General features: G+C 55.4%; 1 protein-coding gene across 1 annotated transcript; it reads left to right on the forward strand.

Annotated features, from left to right (window-relative positions):
- Positions 1–1660: 1660 nt before the first annotated feature.
- WDR73 (WD repeat domain 73) lies at positions 1661–9760 on the forward strand. The gene is made up of 8 exons (XM_063327968.1): positions 1661–1872; positions 1956–2023; positions 3764–3852; positions 4797–4885; positions 5816–5883; positions 6669–6833; positions 8323–8697; positions 9258–9760. The coding sequence occupies exons 1-8, from the start codon at positions 1811–1813 to the stop codon at positions 9494–9496; spliced, it is 1155 nt and encodes a 384-aa protein (XP_063184038.1). The 5' UTR covers positions 1661–1810; the 3' UTR covers positions 9497–9760.
- The last annotated feature ends 4136 nt before the right edge of the window (positions 9761–13896 follow it).

Below are 13896 nucleotides of genomic sequence, written 5' to 3' on the forward strand. Positions count from 1 at the left end.
CGCCGCTCCCCCGTGCCGAGGGGACCCCGCGCTTGGGTTCAGACCTGTCCTCGCTGGAATATTGAGCTTGAACATGAGCCGAGCTATTAGCACTCTTGAAATCCTCGTATTTGCAGAAAGGAGCCAAGAAGGGTCCAACGTTTGTTTTTCACTAGGTGAGGTCCAATTTTACCCGGCAGACCAGCAAAAAGTGGACTTCACTTTGGGAGTTTATTTGAGATCATGAAGCACTTCATGCGAATGGCATTAAAACCTGGGTGATGCTGGGGAGAAGCTTACGGTCTTCTCTACCCGGTGAATCCAAGTAGTAGAAAAGCCAACATCCACATTCATTGGAATTTAACCCAGGTGCCTTGATTACGTATTTCCGTTTTTACTTTTCTGTGTGGCTCACAAAAGGGCCTGGGGGAAGTTTTCAGAGGCACAGGGATGAGACAGCGGCTGCCTCTGCTACCCCAGCTCCCCGCGACGGCAGCCTTATCTTGGTGTTTCTCTCTCCTCTTTGTCCCTTGCTCCTACTTAACGTCACCTTCAGATGGGAATGTCGCACCGGGTGCAAACACATCAGCATTTTGCATATGGCATGGGACGAGGAGGCCACTGCGGAGGGGAGCCAGCCCCAGCCCCTCTCCTGGAGGTAGCTGGATGTTCCTGGTGATTGACATTCAAAGCAAGGCATTCAGGCTCAAAATAAAGGCAAATAAAGAGGGATGGGTGAAAGGTCCCATGCAGCTGGCGGTTCAAACACATTAACTGGAAATGCATCAGATTTTGACTTGGAGGACCCTCTTGCAGCTGAAATCTAATGCAGGTCCTCCGGCTGAAGATGAAGAATGAAAGTAGCGGGCTTATTTACCGAGATTTCTACAAAAGGAAGGAGGATGCATCACGCTGGCCAGCCATCAGAGGGACAAAACGTGAACGGTGGCGAACTCTCTTCCTGCCTGTTCCCACAAATGCCATCTGAAAACACCCTGCCTCTTCTGAGCATCTCTCCCAACCCTTCTGCACACCTGAGCCCTGCTTCTAACGCCCCAGATGATCTTTGAGGTCCCTTCCAACGTGGGATTCTGTGATGACCAGAAGATGCTCAGAAGCCTGGAGCCCCTCTGCTGGGAGGATGGGCTGAGAGAGTTGGGGGGGTTCAGCCTGGAGAAGAGAAGGCTCCAGGAAGGCCTTGGACCCCTTCCAGTCCCTCAAGGGGCTCCAGGAAAGCTCGGGAGGGACTCTGGATCAGGGAGTGTAATGATAGGACACGGGGTAACAGCCTCAAACTGAAAGAAGGGAGATTTAGATTGGATCTCAGGCAGAAATTCTTGGCTGTGAGGGCGGTGAGCCCCTGGCCCAGGTTGCCCAGAGAAGCTGTGGCTGCCCCATCCCTGGAGGGGTTCAAGGCCAGGTTGGCCGGGGCTTGGAGCAAGCTGGGCTGGTGGGAGGTGTCCCTGCCCAGGGCAGGGGGTTGGAACTGGGTGGTCTTCAAGGTCCCTTCCAGCCTAAACCACTCCGTGATTCCAGGATTATTCCCTGGCTTATAAACATCTGCCCGTGACCATGTCCTCCATGTTACCTCCATTTTACCGTTCGGACTGTTTACATAACAACGGCAATAAGGCCGTTCACCCCGCGCTCCGCCGCCCTTTCCCTCAGGGAGGCGGCCGCGGCCCGCGCTCCCCTCAGCGTCGCCGCCCCCGACCGGTTTCGACCGGTTCCAACCGCCCGCCGCCGCTTGGGAGCCGCCCCGAGGCGCGGCGGCAGCTGCGTCACTGCTGCGCGCCGCCGCCTGACGTCAGACGACGCGCCGGGCGTTGCCATGGAGGCGGTGGGCGCCGGGGAGGAGGAGGCGGACGAATGGCTGCTGCAGTCCCTGCGCCTGTGAGGGAGACGTGGCCCCGCTCTCCCCCACGGCCCCGCTCCCCGCCCCTGGCCCCGCCAACCTCTCCTCCTTCTCCCCGCAGGTACGGGGACCTGCACACCTTCGAGCTCCAAGCGCCCACCCGCCTGATCGAATGGGCCCGGGGAAACCGTGAGTGAGGGGCGGAGGGGGAGAGGCCGGGCCGGGGGGTGGTGAGGGGGGGAGGGTCTGGGCCCGTGGCTCCCCGGGGGATATTAGGGTGAGTGGGCCGGGGTCCCCGGGAAAAGAAGGGGGTCAGGGGACTGGGATGGGGCCACGGGGGTAGGGAATCATAGAATCATAGGACCACGGAATGGTTTGGGTGGGAAGGGACCTTAAAGCCCACCCAGTGCCACCCCCTGCCCTGGACAGGGACACCTCCCACCAGCCCAGCTTGCTCCAAGCCCCGGCCAACCTGGCCTTGAACCCCTCCAGGGATGGGGCAGCCACAGCTTCTCTGGGCAACCTGGGCCAGGGGCTCACCGCCCTCACAGCCAAGAATTTCTACCTCAGATCTCAGCACAATCTCCCCTCTTGCAGTGGAAACCCCTTCCCCCTCGTCCCATGGCTCCCCTCCCTCATCCAGAGTCCCTCCCCAGCTTTCCTGGAGCCCCTTGAGGGACTGGAAGGGGCTCCAAGGTCTCCGCGGAGCCTTCTCTTCTCCAGGCTGAACCCCCCCAACTCTCTCAGCCTGTCCTCACAGCAGAGGGGCTCCAGGCTTCTGAGCATCTTCTGGTCATCACAGAATCCCACGTTGGAAAGGACCTCAAAGATCATCTGGTCCAACCTTCCTTGGCACAAGCACAGTCTAGACAAGGGGGCCCAGCACCCTGTCCAGCTGAATCTTAAAAAGTGTCCAGTGATGGGGAATCCACCGCTTTCCTGGGGAGATTTTCTGGTCCAGCTCTGGGGCCTCAGCACAAGAAGGACATGGACCTGTTGGAGCGGGGCCAGAGGAGGCCCCGGAGATGCTGGGAGGGCTGGAGCCCCTCAGCTGTGAGGACAGGCTGAGAGAGTTGGGGCAGGTTCAGCCTGGAGACGAGAAACCTTCCCCATCCTTTGATCATTTTGGTGGCCCTTCTCTGGACTCTTTCCAGCCTCCCTACATCTTTTTTGCATAGCAGTGAACAAAACTACACACCGTATTCCAGGTGTGGCCTGACAAGCACTGAGCAGAGTGGGATAATGACTTCTTTATCTCTGCTGGTGATGCCCTGGGTGATGCAGCCCAGCATCCCATTAGCTTTATTTGCCACAGCAGCTCCACTGCTCAGTCATATTGAGCTTGTTGTCTACCAGGACCCCCACATCCTTTCCCACAGAGCTGCTTCCCAGCCAGGTAGATCCCAGCCTGTGCTGCACTCCGGGATTATGGTTTCCCACGTGCAAGACCGTACACTTGTCCGTGTTGAACTTCATCAAGCTCTTGTCAGCCCACTCTTCCAGCTGATCCAGACTTTCCTGCAGGGTGGCTCTCCCTTCCCAAATGTCCTCTTCCCCACTCAGTTTGGTGTCATCAGCAAACTTCCATCAGGGTACCCTTGATCCCATCACCCAACTCACTTATGAAGATATTAAATAGCATTGGAAAATGGCCATGGGGCCAGGCTGGGGCCACGGAGAGGGGAGAAGGAGGGACCACAGAGTTGGGCTGGGACACCAGAGGGGAGGCCAAGGTGTAGGGCGAGGACCCCAGGAGTGGGGCCAAGTGGCTGGGACTGTACCAGGGTTCAGACTGGGCTGGAGCTCTGGGTCCAGGGTTCAGGGTGGACCGTACTATGACCAAGAGGTCTGGCTCAGGGAGCGGTGGGCCAGGCAAGGGGGTGGGGGCATCCCTCACCATGTCCCTGGTTCTTCATCCCCACCTCCAAGGTGTCTGTGTAGCCGGGTATGGACAGTCCGGTGGGAACGAGATCCTGCAGCTGCTCCCGCCACCATCGCTGCAGGTGAAGGAGACCCAGGTGGGTGTAGCAGCCAGGATGGCACCAGGTCTCTCTGTCCTCCTTCACCTGGTGTTTTCAGAGGCCAGGCTGTGCTCTGCTGGGCTTCACAAGCTGCTGCCTGGTCTCTGTTGCTCTGACAAGGACTTGGCTGGGTCTTGAGCAGCTTTGGTTGAAAGGTAAAGCACCTAAGTCACCCAGGTGCTGTCCTTTTGAGGTAGCACAGGTTGGCACGCCAGTCATGTAATCCTGCAGCTCTGCGGGCAGCTTGTGCTGTGAAAACTTCATCTCCAGATGTGTGAGTGAAAGCGTTTCGTGGGGAGATAGGACAGATCATAAAATCCCAGAACGGTTCAGGTTAGAAGGGACATTAGAGATCAGCTAGTTCCAACCCGCCCGCCCTGGGCAGGGACACCTCCCACTAGACCAGGTTGCTCAAAGCCCCATCCAGCCTGGCCTTGAACACCTCCAGGGATGGGCCAGCCACAACTTTTCAGATGTGGACACCAAGGCAAATGAAGAAGGGACTTGCTGAGATGCCCGAGCCTGGGGCACCACGTTGCTGAACAGTGAGGTTGGCCCTTGGGTAGGTGACCTCTAAAGTAGTGACCTCTAAAGGTCACTAGTAGTCACCTAGTGACCTTTAGAGTGACGTCTAAAATAGAAGGTGGTGTTTGGGCACTGGGTAACGAGAAAGGTTGTGAGCCAGACCTGTATGGATGGCAACGAACCCATGCAGAACCCTTGGCAGGAGCTTTCTCCATATTTTTTTCCTCTAACTATTTTGAGATCCTTCTATTCCTGTAGCTCCTGTTGAAACAGGCATTACTGGACAGGCAAGAGCTTCACCCAGAGTCTCTTTTTTTCTTGTCTCTTTTTTTTTTTTTTTTTTTTTTTCTGATAACTGACCACACCACGTTGTGCACCATTACGTATGAAGAAATGACTTTGCCTCTGATTTCCAGGGCCTGTGTCCAGAGAGAGATTTCAAGGTGGAATGTGGTGGATTTTCAAACCGCCCAGTGTACAGCCTGAAATATGTGCCGGACACCAGGTATGGCCGTATACTTCCAGGGCGTACTGGAGATGGAGAGGGGACTTGTCCACTGAGAGAGAGCTCCTTTTCCTTGCTTGCTTCCCAACCCAACTGGTCAGTCCTGCCAGCTCTGAGTGCAGTGTGAGCCTGAGTAGGGACTTGCTGGCCAGTGACATGTAATGGTCCTCCCAGAACCCTGTCGTGGTGTTTGGAGAGGAGCTGTCTGTCGGGGTGCTCGGCAAAATGGAGTGCACCCCGGTGCCGTGGTACAGAAAGCTGCGGTGACGTGTCTTGTGGGGCAGCTGGCAGAGAAACGGAAACTGCTGCTGGATAACTTGAATCCTCAGCTTCTTCCAGAAGTGAGCCGCAGGGGCTGCTGACATTGATGCTGGCTCACCGGGGATTCCTCCCTGCCCCACTTCTGAGCAACGGGGACCTGTACAGCTTCCGTGCTCTGCCGTTGCCGTCCCTTCCTTTTGCATTTGGCGCAAGCGTGGAGGCGCTCAGCGGGCAGAGCAGGATGCTGCCACTGCTCTGTAAGTCCCTGTGTATGCAGGTTCCAAAGGTTTGGTTTTTTCCTGCTGTGGATTGTAGACCAAGCAAACACGCTTCCCTCTGGCTGATTCATTTCACTTGTTCAGTTCTCTCCTCCTACACAAGCCCCCATTGCTACTTTGGGGCTCTTCGCACCGTTCTTAGTCTAGCGCTTTTGGAAAATGTGCTAATGAAATGCTGTTGCCTGGGACTGTGTTTGCTTGGGCTGAGTAGAGCACCCTGGCATGAGGAGTTCTGGCATTATGGTCCTTCTGTCCCCTTCTCTGCTCTGAGCAGAGGCAGGAGCTCCTGAGCACAGGAGGGGTGGCAGACCCATTTGTCCCAGCCCGGAGGGGGGGAAAAAGCCGTTCTCTGCTCCTGAAGAGTTTTGTGGGGTTCTTTTTGTTTCCTCAGCTTGCTGGTGACGAGTGGCCCACCAGACAGCTCCCTCCAGGTCTGGCAGGTGTCAGCAGAGGACTCTGGTAAGGGAAGATGTTTCTGAGCTTGAGTAGTTTCTCAGTGTAGTTCTTGCGTCAAACATCTCTAGCTTCCTCTTCTTCCTGGGTGTAAAATGAGGAGAGGAGTGCCAGTCGCACTCAGTGAAGTCCTGAGCGACTGCCCTTCTGTGGCAGGGGCTGGAGAAGGGCACGAGACAAGCGTTTGCGCCAGTTCCGGTGGCTTGGAAAGAAACGGCACAAACCTCATAAGGGATTTAGTAGGTTTAAGCCTGTCACGGTGGCTTTATTTGCGGGCTCTTACTCATACAAACAAAAACCCTAATCAGAGTTGGCACAATGTTCCCTACCTAACTCCGAGGGTTAGAAATAAAAAGCGCCATACATCACCTTTCAGGATATAGAATCATAGAATTACAGGGTAAATAATACCATGAAGCACCTCAGTTCTCCAAGCCTGTGTCTGCCTGCTTCTAGAAAAGGATTGCCATTGCCTTGTCTCCTCTTGTGAAATACTTGGAAACCGCCAGAAAGGAAGTGCAAAACGTTAGTCGTTTTCTTCGTCATCGAAAATAAACATCTCGATTCACGTCTTTCCCCGCATTTTGCGAGATTTTTAAACGGCTTGTTGTCAGCCCTTGCTGGATGTGTGGGAAAGAGTGGTTTTATTCTGGAGAGGGGGTTAGTCATAATGAGATTTCTTAGTTGTTTAGTAGGTCACTTTTAGCTTTATGAGGCTGTGAAACAGCTTAATCTTGTGGATTACTTGACTCCTGATGTGTTTTACAACTGCTTACATCTCTTTCAAATAGATGTTATTAAACCCGTAAGTGCCATACCTACAGAAAATGACACCGGGCAACCTTGGGCTAAAATTGCAACCATTTCGGCCAGAGCCCCATGGGTCCTTCACGGCTCAAGACTCAACAGCGTCCAAATTACAGAGGTTGAATCCAGGAAAAATATCTACACGGCAGGTATTCAAACCAAATCTAATGAGTGATTTTTGGGAAGCTGGGATTGGGGTAAAGCAAAAGTAACTGCTCAAGTGGCAAACGTTGCAGTGGGTGGGTACTTCCAGACGTGTGCGAAAGGGCGGAAAGATGTTTGCAGAAAGTACATTGTCTTGAGGAAAGAGGTTACAGTGCTTTGGTCCATCTCCAGCTTCTCATTACTCCCATGACAGCGATTTCTCAGGAAGGACAGGGAACTGCTGGAGAGGGGACAGCAAAGGGCTACCAGGATGCTGAGGGGACTGGAACACCTCTCTGATGGAGAAAGGCTGAGGGATTTGGGTCTCTTCAGTCTGGAAAAAAGATGATTGAGGGGGGATCTTATCAATGCTTAGAAATACTGAAAGGGGGGGTGTCAGGAGGATGGGGCCAGGCTCTTTTCAGTGGTGCCCAGTGACAGGACAAGAGGTAACGGGCACAAACTTGAGCATAGGAAGTTCCACCTAAACATGAGGAGGAACTTCTTTGCTGTGAGGGCAGCAGAGCCCTGGCACAGGCTGCCCAGAGAGGTGGTGGAGTCTCCATCTCTGGAGACATTCCAAACCCGCCTGGACACGTTCCTGTGCCACCTGCTCTGGGTGACCCTGCTCTGGCAGGGGGTTGGACTAGGCGATCTCCAGAGGTCCCTTCCAGCCCCTGCCAGTCTGTGATTCTGTGTGATCTGTGCCCTACAAGAGCGCCATAGATGGTTTCAGAGCGAAGAATTGGGTTAGCAGAGGGCTGCTGTGTGTCTTGTCCCAAATGAGGGAGGACCTGGCCGCAGAGTCACATCTCTTGAGGTCATTGAAATCGGCATCAACTTCTGAGCGAGCTCTGTCTTACTCTGTGATCTGTCTGTGCGGATGGGAGGAGGATCACACCAGCCCCGTTAAACCAGCCATGCCTTAACGCAAGGTGGTGAATGCAGGTCTGGTTTGTTGGGGGTCCTGGAGACCATCTGCCTTCACCAACCCAGTAAGACTCAGTCCACGCACCTCACCCCCTGGTGAGGAAAATGTGTGCATATGTGTCCAGTGGCTATAACACAGTGTGCTGAGCAAAAAGAAGGTCTATTTGTCACTGCTGTGCTGTGTCCCTGTGCCACAGGGACTCACGTGGCTCCCGCTGGCGAGGGGCAGCGCTGGAGGCATTCGCACTTAGAGCTTTGGTCCATGTTGGGTCCCCCGTGGGAGCTCGAACAGAGCTCATGTTAGTCGTGGGCCTCCTGTCTCCTCTGCCTGGGTGTTAACATCTGCTTTTGAGGGTTACGGACTGTGCCAGCTCCACATGGATCCTGCGCAGAGACAATTCCCGAGCAGGCCGTCACTCTCTGCTGCTGGCTCTCTTGAAGAACATTGCTTGAAAGCCACTTGCAGGGACAAGGCTGGAAATCTGCTTTCTCGGGCAAGATTGCAGCAGAAAAACCACGCAAATGCTCCTCGAGTCATCTAAGATCTGCCTGTCTCTTTTCCAGCCGCCAGAAACAGCGAGGAGCTCAGCGGCCTGGCGTTCCTGGATTGCAACACGTTGCTCCTCTGCTCTGCCAAGGGCCAGCTGTGCCTGGCTGACATTCGGCAGCCGCAGAGTCCCTTGGAGGCTGCGTCCGTCCCCTCGGCGCCGTGTGGCGAGCGGTGGTGCATGGGCGTCGGGCGCGGACCTCAAGGCTCTGACTCAAGCTCCCGGCCCGTAGCTCGCCTCTCGAGCGGAGGGCACCTCACCCTCACAGACGTAAGGAAAATCTCCGAGTCCTTGGCCTCAGCGAAGTGCAGGGTGCCCTCTCCCAGCTCGGGTGCGGAGTTCCTGTGCGTCTCCTGGGCTCCCGCTCTGGAAAGCTGCCTTGCTGTTTCAGGTATGTGCTTTGGGTAGAGATCTCCTTTTCTGGATGTTTTTTTGAGCTTTATTTCTACGGACGTCCAGTTCACCCCACCTTACTTTAAACACCCCGGTTAGGAGGTGGTTGTTCAGAGCTCCTCCTGGAGCCAGCAGAGAAGCGAGCTAATTGTTCTCTGCAGTTGCCTCTCTCCAATAACTACACAACGGGCCTGGATGGGTTCTGGGGGACCCCCGCGTCCCTCCTGGGAGAACAAAGACCCCAAGCACTATCCTGGTAGCGCCAGTGTGACAACCTGGCCGCGGGGAAAACTGCGCTGATAAGACCAACTCTTGGCCCAGGGCATCGCAAATTCAGACCAGTGAATCTGCAAGCTTTTTGGATCCGGCCTGTGTTCTCCCCGGCAGCTTGAGACAAGCTCCTGGGAGACTTGGAAGCTCTGCTGTCACGGGTTGTCACTCTGCGTCTTTGTCCTCATTTCTGTCTCAGCAGCCCTGCTGGGAGGTGAGCGCGAGCCCAGTAGGACTAGAGCAAAGCAATTTAGTTCTGCCGTCTCTCTTAATTCCCTTTTATTCAAGGTTTTGATGGGACCGTGCATGTGTATGACGTGCAGAGCTGGGACGGCTCTGGCAGGGAAGCAGAGCCCATCTTTGTTCACAAAGGCCACGCGTTCGGCGGATCGGACAGCGGTGGAGGCCCTCCCTTGGTCACGGCGCACACGTGGCATCCACAGAAGCCGAGAACTTTATTGTCGGCAGCAAGCGACGGTTCCCTGCACGTTTGGGACTGGGTTCAGCCTGGTGGGAACTGTGGGTAGATTGTGCTTTCAGTGCGATGTGGCGCGTTTCCTGTCTGTCTTTGAGTTTGCGTAGGCTGCGAGGTGTCTGTTTGCGTGCAGATACCGTTTGGAGACCGTTGTAGCGAGCGGAGCCAACTGTAAAGAGTGCTATTTTAATATAGTAAAAAAAGTTTGATGGTGTTACTTGCTCTCCTGCCTACCAGCCTTCAAATGATAGCTGTGGCTGGGCAGTAGTGGCCGCCAGCAGAAAACATCCTGCCATCATTTTATCGTAGACCCATGTCCTGTCTGCACCGTATTTTTCAGAAGAAAACAGCCCAAAAAAAAAAAAAAAAACACCCCGTGAGGACGGTTTGAGGAAATGGGCTGTTCTGTGGCATATTTAACCCGCTGGTTTTTTTCGGTCCCGAAGCGCTGGGGGGGCGGGGGAGGAAGGTTATACAGCCCCGTGGGGTGTTGGCATTTCGTCACGTGCGTGTGTCACAAGTGGTGGCCTCCGCTCAGGAAGTGGCAGCGCAAACGCAGCCTGCAAAAGCAACAGGAGCGACCTTTTCGGCCCCGGCCCACTGCAAGCTTTTGCCTTCCCCCCCTGCGGAACGGGAGAGCACCCAGGCTAAGAAAAGGCCTTGGGATCTTTTTGGCTCTTTTCCCACCAACATAAAGTTTAAATTTGATCGAGCTAATGTGATTTCCCGGGCCTGAAGAAGCCCAGCGATGACTCTTGCAACACCTACGCTGTTACCAAGGTGTTACTCGGGGGGGGGGGGGAATGGGTGGATGGGAAACCTGTCTGCTCCTTATCCCCGATGTGAAAACCAGCGTTTTTCACCGAGGAACTGGGGAGGGAGTCTAGAGCCAGGGCAGGGGAGGGATGCAGGCAGGGGGTGCTCACCCTGCAAAAAGCGAGCCCCCCCAGCTTGCTCTGGCACTGAGGGTTGCTGGTGCTGGAGCAGCCAGACTGGATCTTGCAGGGCAAATGTTTGCCCAGGACCTCACCAGGATGCGTCCCCTCTGCTCCGTGTCCCGGCACCCAGCCTTCGCCGTCTCCTCCTGCTTCTAAATGCCTTTTCGCACTTATTTCTGAGGTCAGGAACCGCTGTTCTGCTTCCCTCGGAAGGGGGGGCTCCCCGCTTTTCTGTGGGTGAGAGGTGGGTTGAGGACAGGTGAGATGGGGTGACTTGGGGTGAAGGTTGCACTGGGGGAGGCCGGAGCTGGAAGCGGCTGGGGATGCCGTGTTCCCAACCGCGCTGTGTCATGGCAACCGCTGGTTGCCTGCGGCTGCTAAGGCTGAAACCTGTATCCACGGGATAATGATAACACGGGGAAGCTCCCCGCTGCTCACCCCGCAGGTGTCCTCCCAGGACAAGCTCTTCTCCTCCACACCCAAAGCTGTCCCCTGCCTATGTGACAGCGTTGGAAATGTGGGGAGCACATCCTGCCCGAGGCTGGGGGGCTTTGATTATAGAATCATGGAGTGGTTTAGGCTGGGAGGGACCTTAAAGATCATCCAGTGCCACCCTGGGGCAGGGACACCTCCCACCAGCCCAGCTTGCTCCAAGCCCCGGCCAACCTGGCCTTGAACCCCTCCAGGGATGGGGCAACCACAGCTTCTCTGGGCAACCTGGGCCAGGGGCTCACCGCCCTCACAGCCAAGAATTTCTGCCTCAGATCTCAGCTCAATCTCCCCTCTTGCAGTGGAAACCCCTTCCCCCTCATCCCATGGCTCCCCTCCCTCATCCAGAGTCCCTCCCCAGCTTTCCTGGAGCCCCTTGAGGGACTGGAAGGGGCTCCAAGGTCTCCGTGGAGCCTTCTCTTCTCTAGACTGAACAATCAAAGCAGTTTGCCGCTTTGTCACCTACCAAAGCCACAGGTCTCTGTCACCGCCAGCAGCAGCAGTTGCTGTACCAGTGAGGAAAAAAGCCTGTTTGAGCCCAGGAGAAGCTCATGCAGGAAGGCCTGGTCCTCCTTACCACCCCCGGAGAGTCCCCAGCAAAACCAGACCAACAATGCCAACATCAAACTGGTGTAAATGGCTTCTGACCAGGGGTCTGGGAGGATTTCAGCCCCAGTGAGGCTGACGGATACACAGGCATGGAGGGTTCCCCAAGTGGGATCCTGGAGCTCAGGGCATCTTTTGGGTCACCCCAACCCCATGGATGCTACAGGCTGGGGGCTGAGTGGCTGGAGCCTGGGGTTGTTGGTCGACAGCCAGTTGAATATGAGCCAGCAGTGTGCCCAGGTGGCCAAGGCGGCCGACAGCATCCTGGCCCGTGTCAGGAGCAGTGTGGTGAGTAGGACTAAGGAAGTCATCGTCCACCTGTGTTGGGCACTGATGAGGCCCCACCTCGAGTGCTGTGTCCAGTTTTGGGCCCCTCACCACAAAAAAGCCATTGAGGTGCTGGAGCGTGTCCAGAGAATGGCACCAGAGCTGGTGAGGGGTCTGGAGCACAAGTCTTGTGAGGAGCGGCTGAGGGAGCTGGGGGTGTTCAGCCTGGAGAAAAGGAGGCTGAGGGGAGACCTTCTCACTCTCTGCAACTCCCTGAAAGGAGGGGGTAGCCAGGGGGGGTCGGTCTCTTCTCCCAAGGAACAGGCCATGGGACAAGAGGAAACGGCCTCAAGTTGTGCCAGGGGAGGTTTATCATAGAATCACAGAATCTTCATGGTTGGAAAGGACCTTTGAGATCATCGAGTCCAACCAAACATCCTACAATCTCTGCCACTAGAGCATGCCCTGAAGTGCCAAATCTAGAAGTTTCTTAAACGCCTCTAGGGATGGTGACTCAACCACCTCCCTGGGCAGGTCATTCCAGTGCCTGACCACTCTTTCAGTGAAGTAATTCTTCCTAATATCTAATCTAAACCTCCCCTGCCGCAGCTTCAGACCATTTCCTCTGGTCCTGTCGTTATTCACCTGGGAGAAGAGGCCAACAGCCACCTCTCTCCAACCTCCTTTCAGGGACTTGTGGAGGGCAATGAGGTCTCCCCTCAGCCTGCTCTTCTCCAAGCTAAACATGCCCAGCTCCCTCAGCCTCTCCTCATATGACTTGGTCTCCAGACCCTTCACCAGCCTGGTAGCTCTCCTCTGGACACGCTCCAGCACTTCAAGGTCCCTCTTGTACAGAGGGGCCCAGAACTGAACACAGCACTCCAGGTGAGGCCTCACCAGTGCCGACTACAGAGGCATGATCCCTTCCCTACTCCTGCTGGCCACGCTATTCCTCATACAAGCCAGAATGCTGTTGGCCTTCTTGGCCACCTGGGCACGCTGCTGGCTCATGTTAAGCTGTCCGGCCACCAGCACCCCCAGGTCCTTTTCTGCGGGGCAGCTTTCCAGCCACTCTTCCCCAAGCCCCTGGCGTTGCTTGGGGTTGTTGTGACCAAAATGCAGGACCCGGCCCTTGGCCTTATTAAACCTCATCCAGTTGGCCTTGGCCCATCCAGCCAGCCTGTCCAGGTCCTTCTGTTTAGGATGGATATGAGGAAAAACTTCTTGCCCGAAAGGGTTGTCAAGCATTGGAAGAGGCTGCCCAGGGCAGTGGTGGAGTCACCGTTCCTGGAGGGATTTAAAAGCTGGGCAGACGTGGTGCTGAGGGACATGGGGTAGTGGTGGGCTTGTCAGTGTTGGGTTGATGGTTGGACTCGATGATCTGAAAGGTCCCTCCCAACCTGGACAATTCTATGATTTTTGAGCACCCCTGGCAGTGGGAGATCTGGCAAACTGAGGTGCCCAGCTCAGCTGCAGCAGCTCCTCTTGGCTCCTCCACGACACCCAGCTGGAAGCACCCACCAGGCTGAGGGTCTGGCCCTGGAGAAGGTGGGCTCTGAGGAAAAGAGACGACCACTGTGGCCTTCCCAGCAACCCGGCTTCATCTTCCTCACTGTCCCCTTTGCAGGGACAGCAGAAGCAGCAGAAGCAGCACGCCTGACCCCGTCCTACGTCACGATGATGCCGGTAGCACGGAGAGGACAGGGGAAGCAAACTTGCTTGGCTTGCTAGAAAAATGGGGCTTGAGCAACAGCACACTTTGTACTCATCTAAACTTCCCTTTATTTTTTTTTCCCCAAAATAACTTAAGCCTTTTTGGTCTAGTTTGAACCAGATTTGACAAGTGGGCTGTAGATGTCCAAAATATTAAGTACTTGCAGCTGCCGCAGAAAGGGATGATGCACAGAGGAGGGATCTCCCTTCAAACATGAGGCTCCTGCCTCCAGGACAAATGCTGATGCCCCCAAGCTGGGCAGATATGGTGCTCAGCGATATTGTTTAATGGTGGTTTTTGGCAGGTTGGGTTGATGGTTGGACTCGATGATCTGAAAGGTCCCTTCCAACTTGGACAATTCTATGGTTCTAAGATGGACTGGCTTAAGGACGGTCTCTCCTTCTCCACTGCATCATTGTGGCAAGGGGCAGCTCGCAG

The sequence above is a fragment of the Chroicocephalus ridibundus genome, chromosome 1 (genome assembly GCF_963924245.1).
Source record: "Chroicocephalus ridibundus chromosome 1, bChrRid1.1, whole genome shotgun sequence".
Classification (NCBI taxonomy): domain Eukaryota; kingdom Metazoa; phylum Chordata; class Aves; order Charadriiformes; family Laridae; genus Chroicocephalus; species Chroicocephalus ridibundus.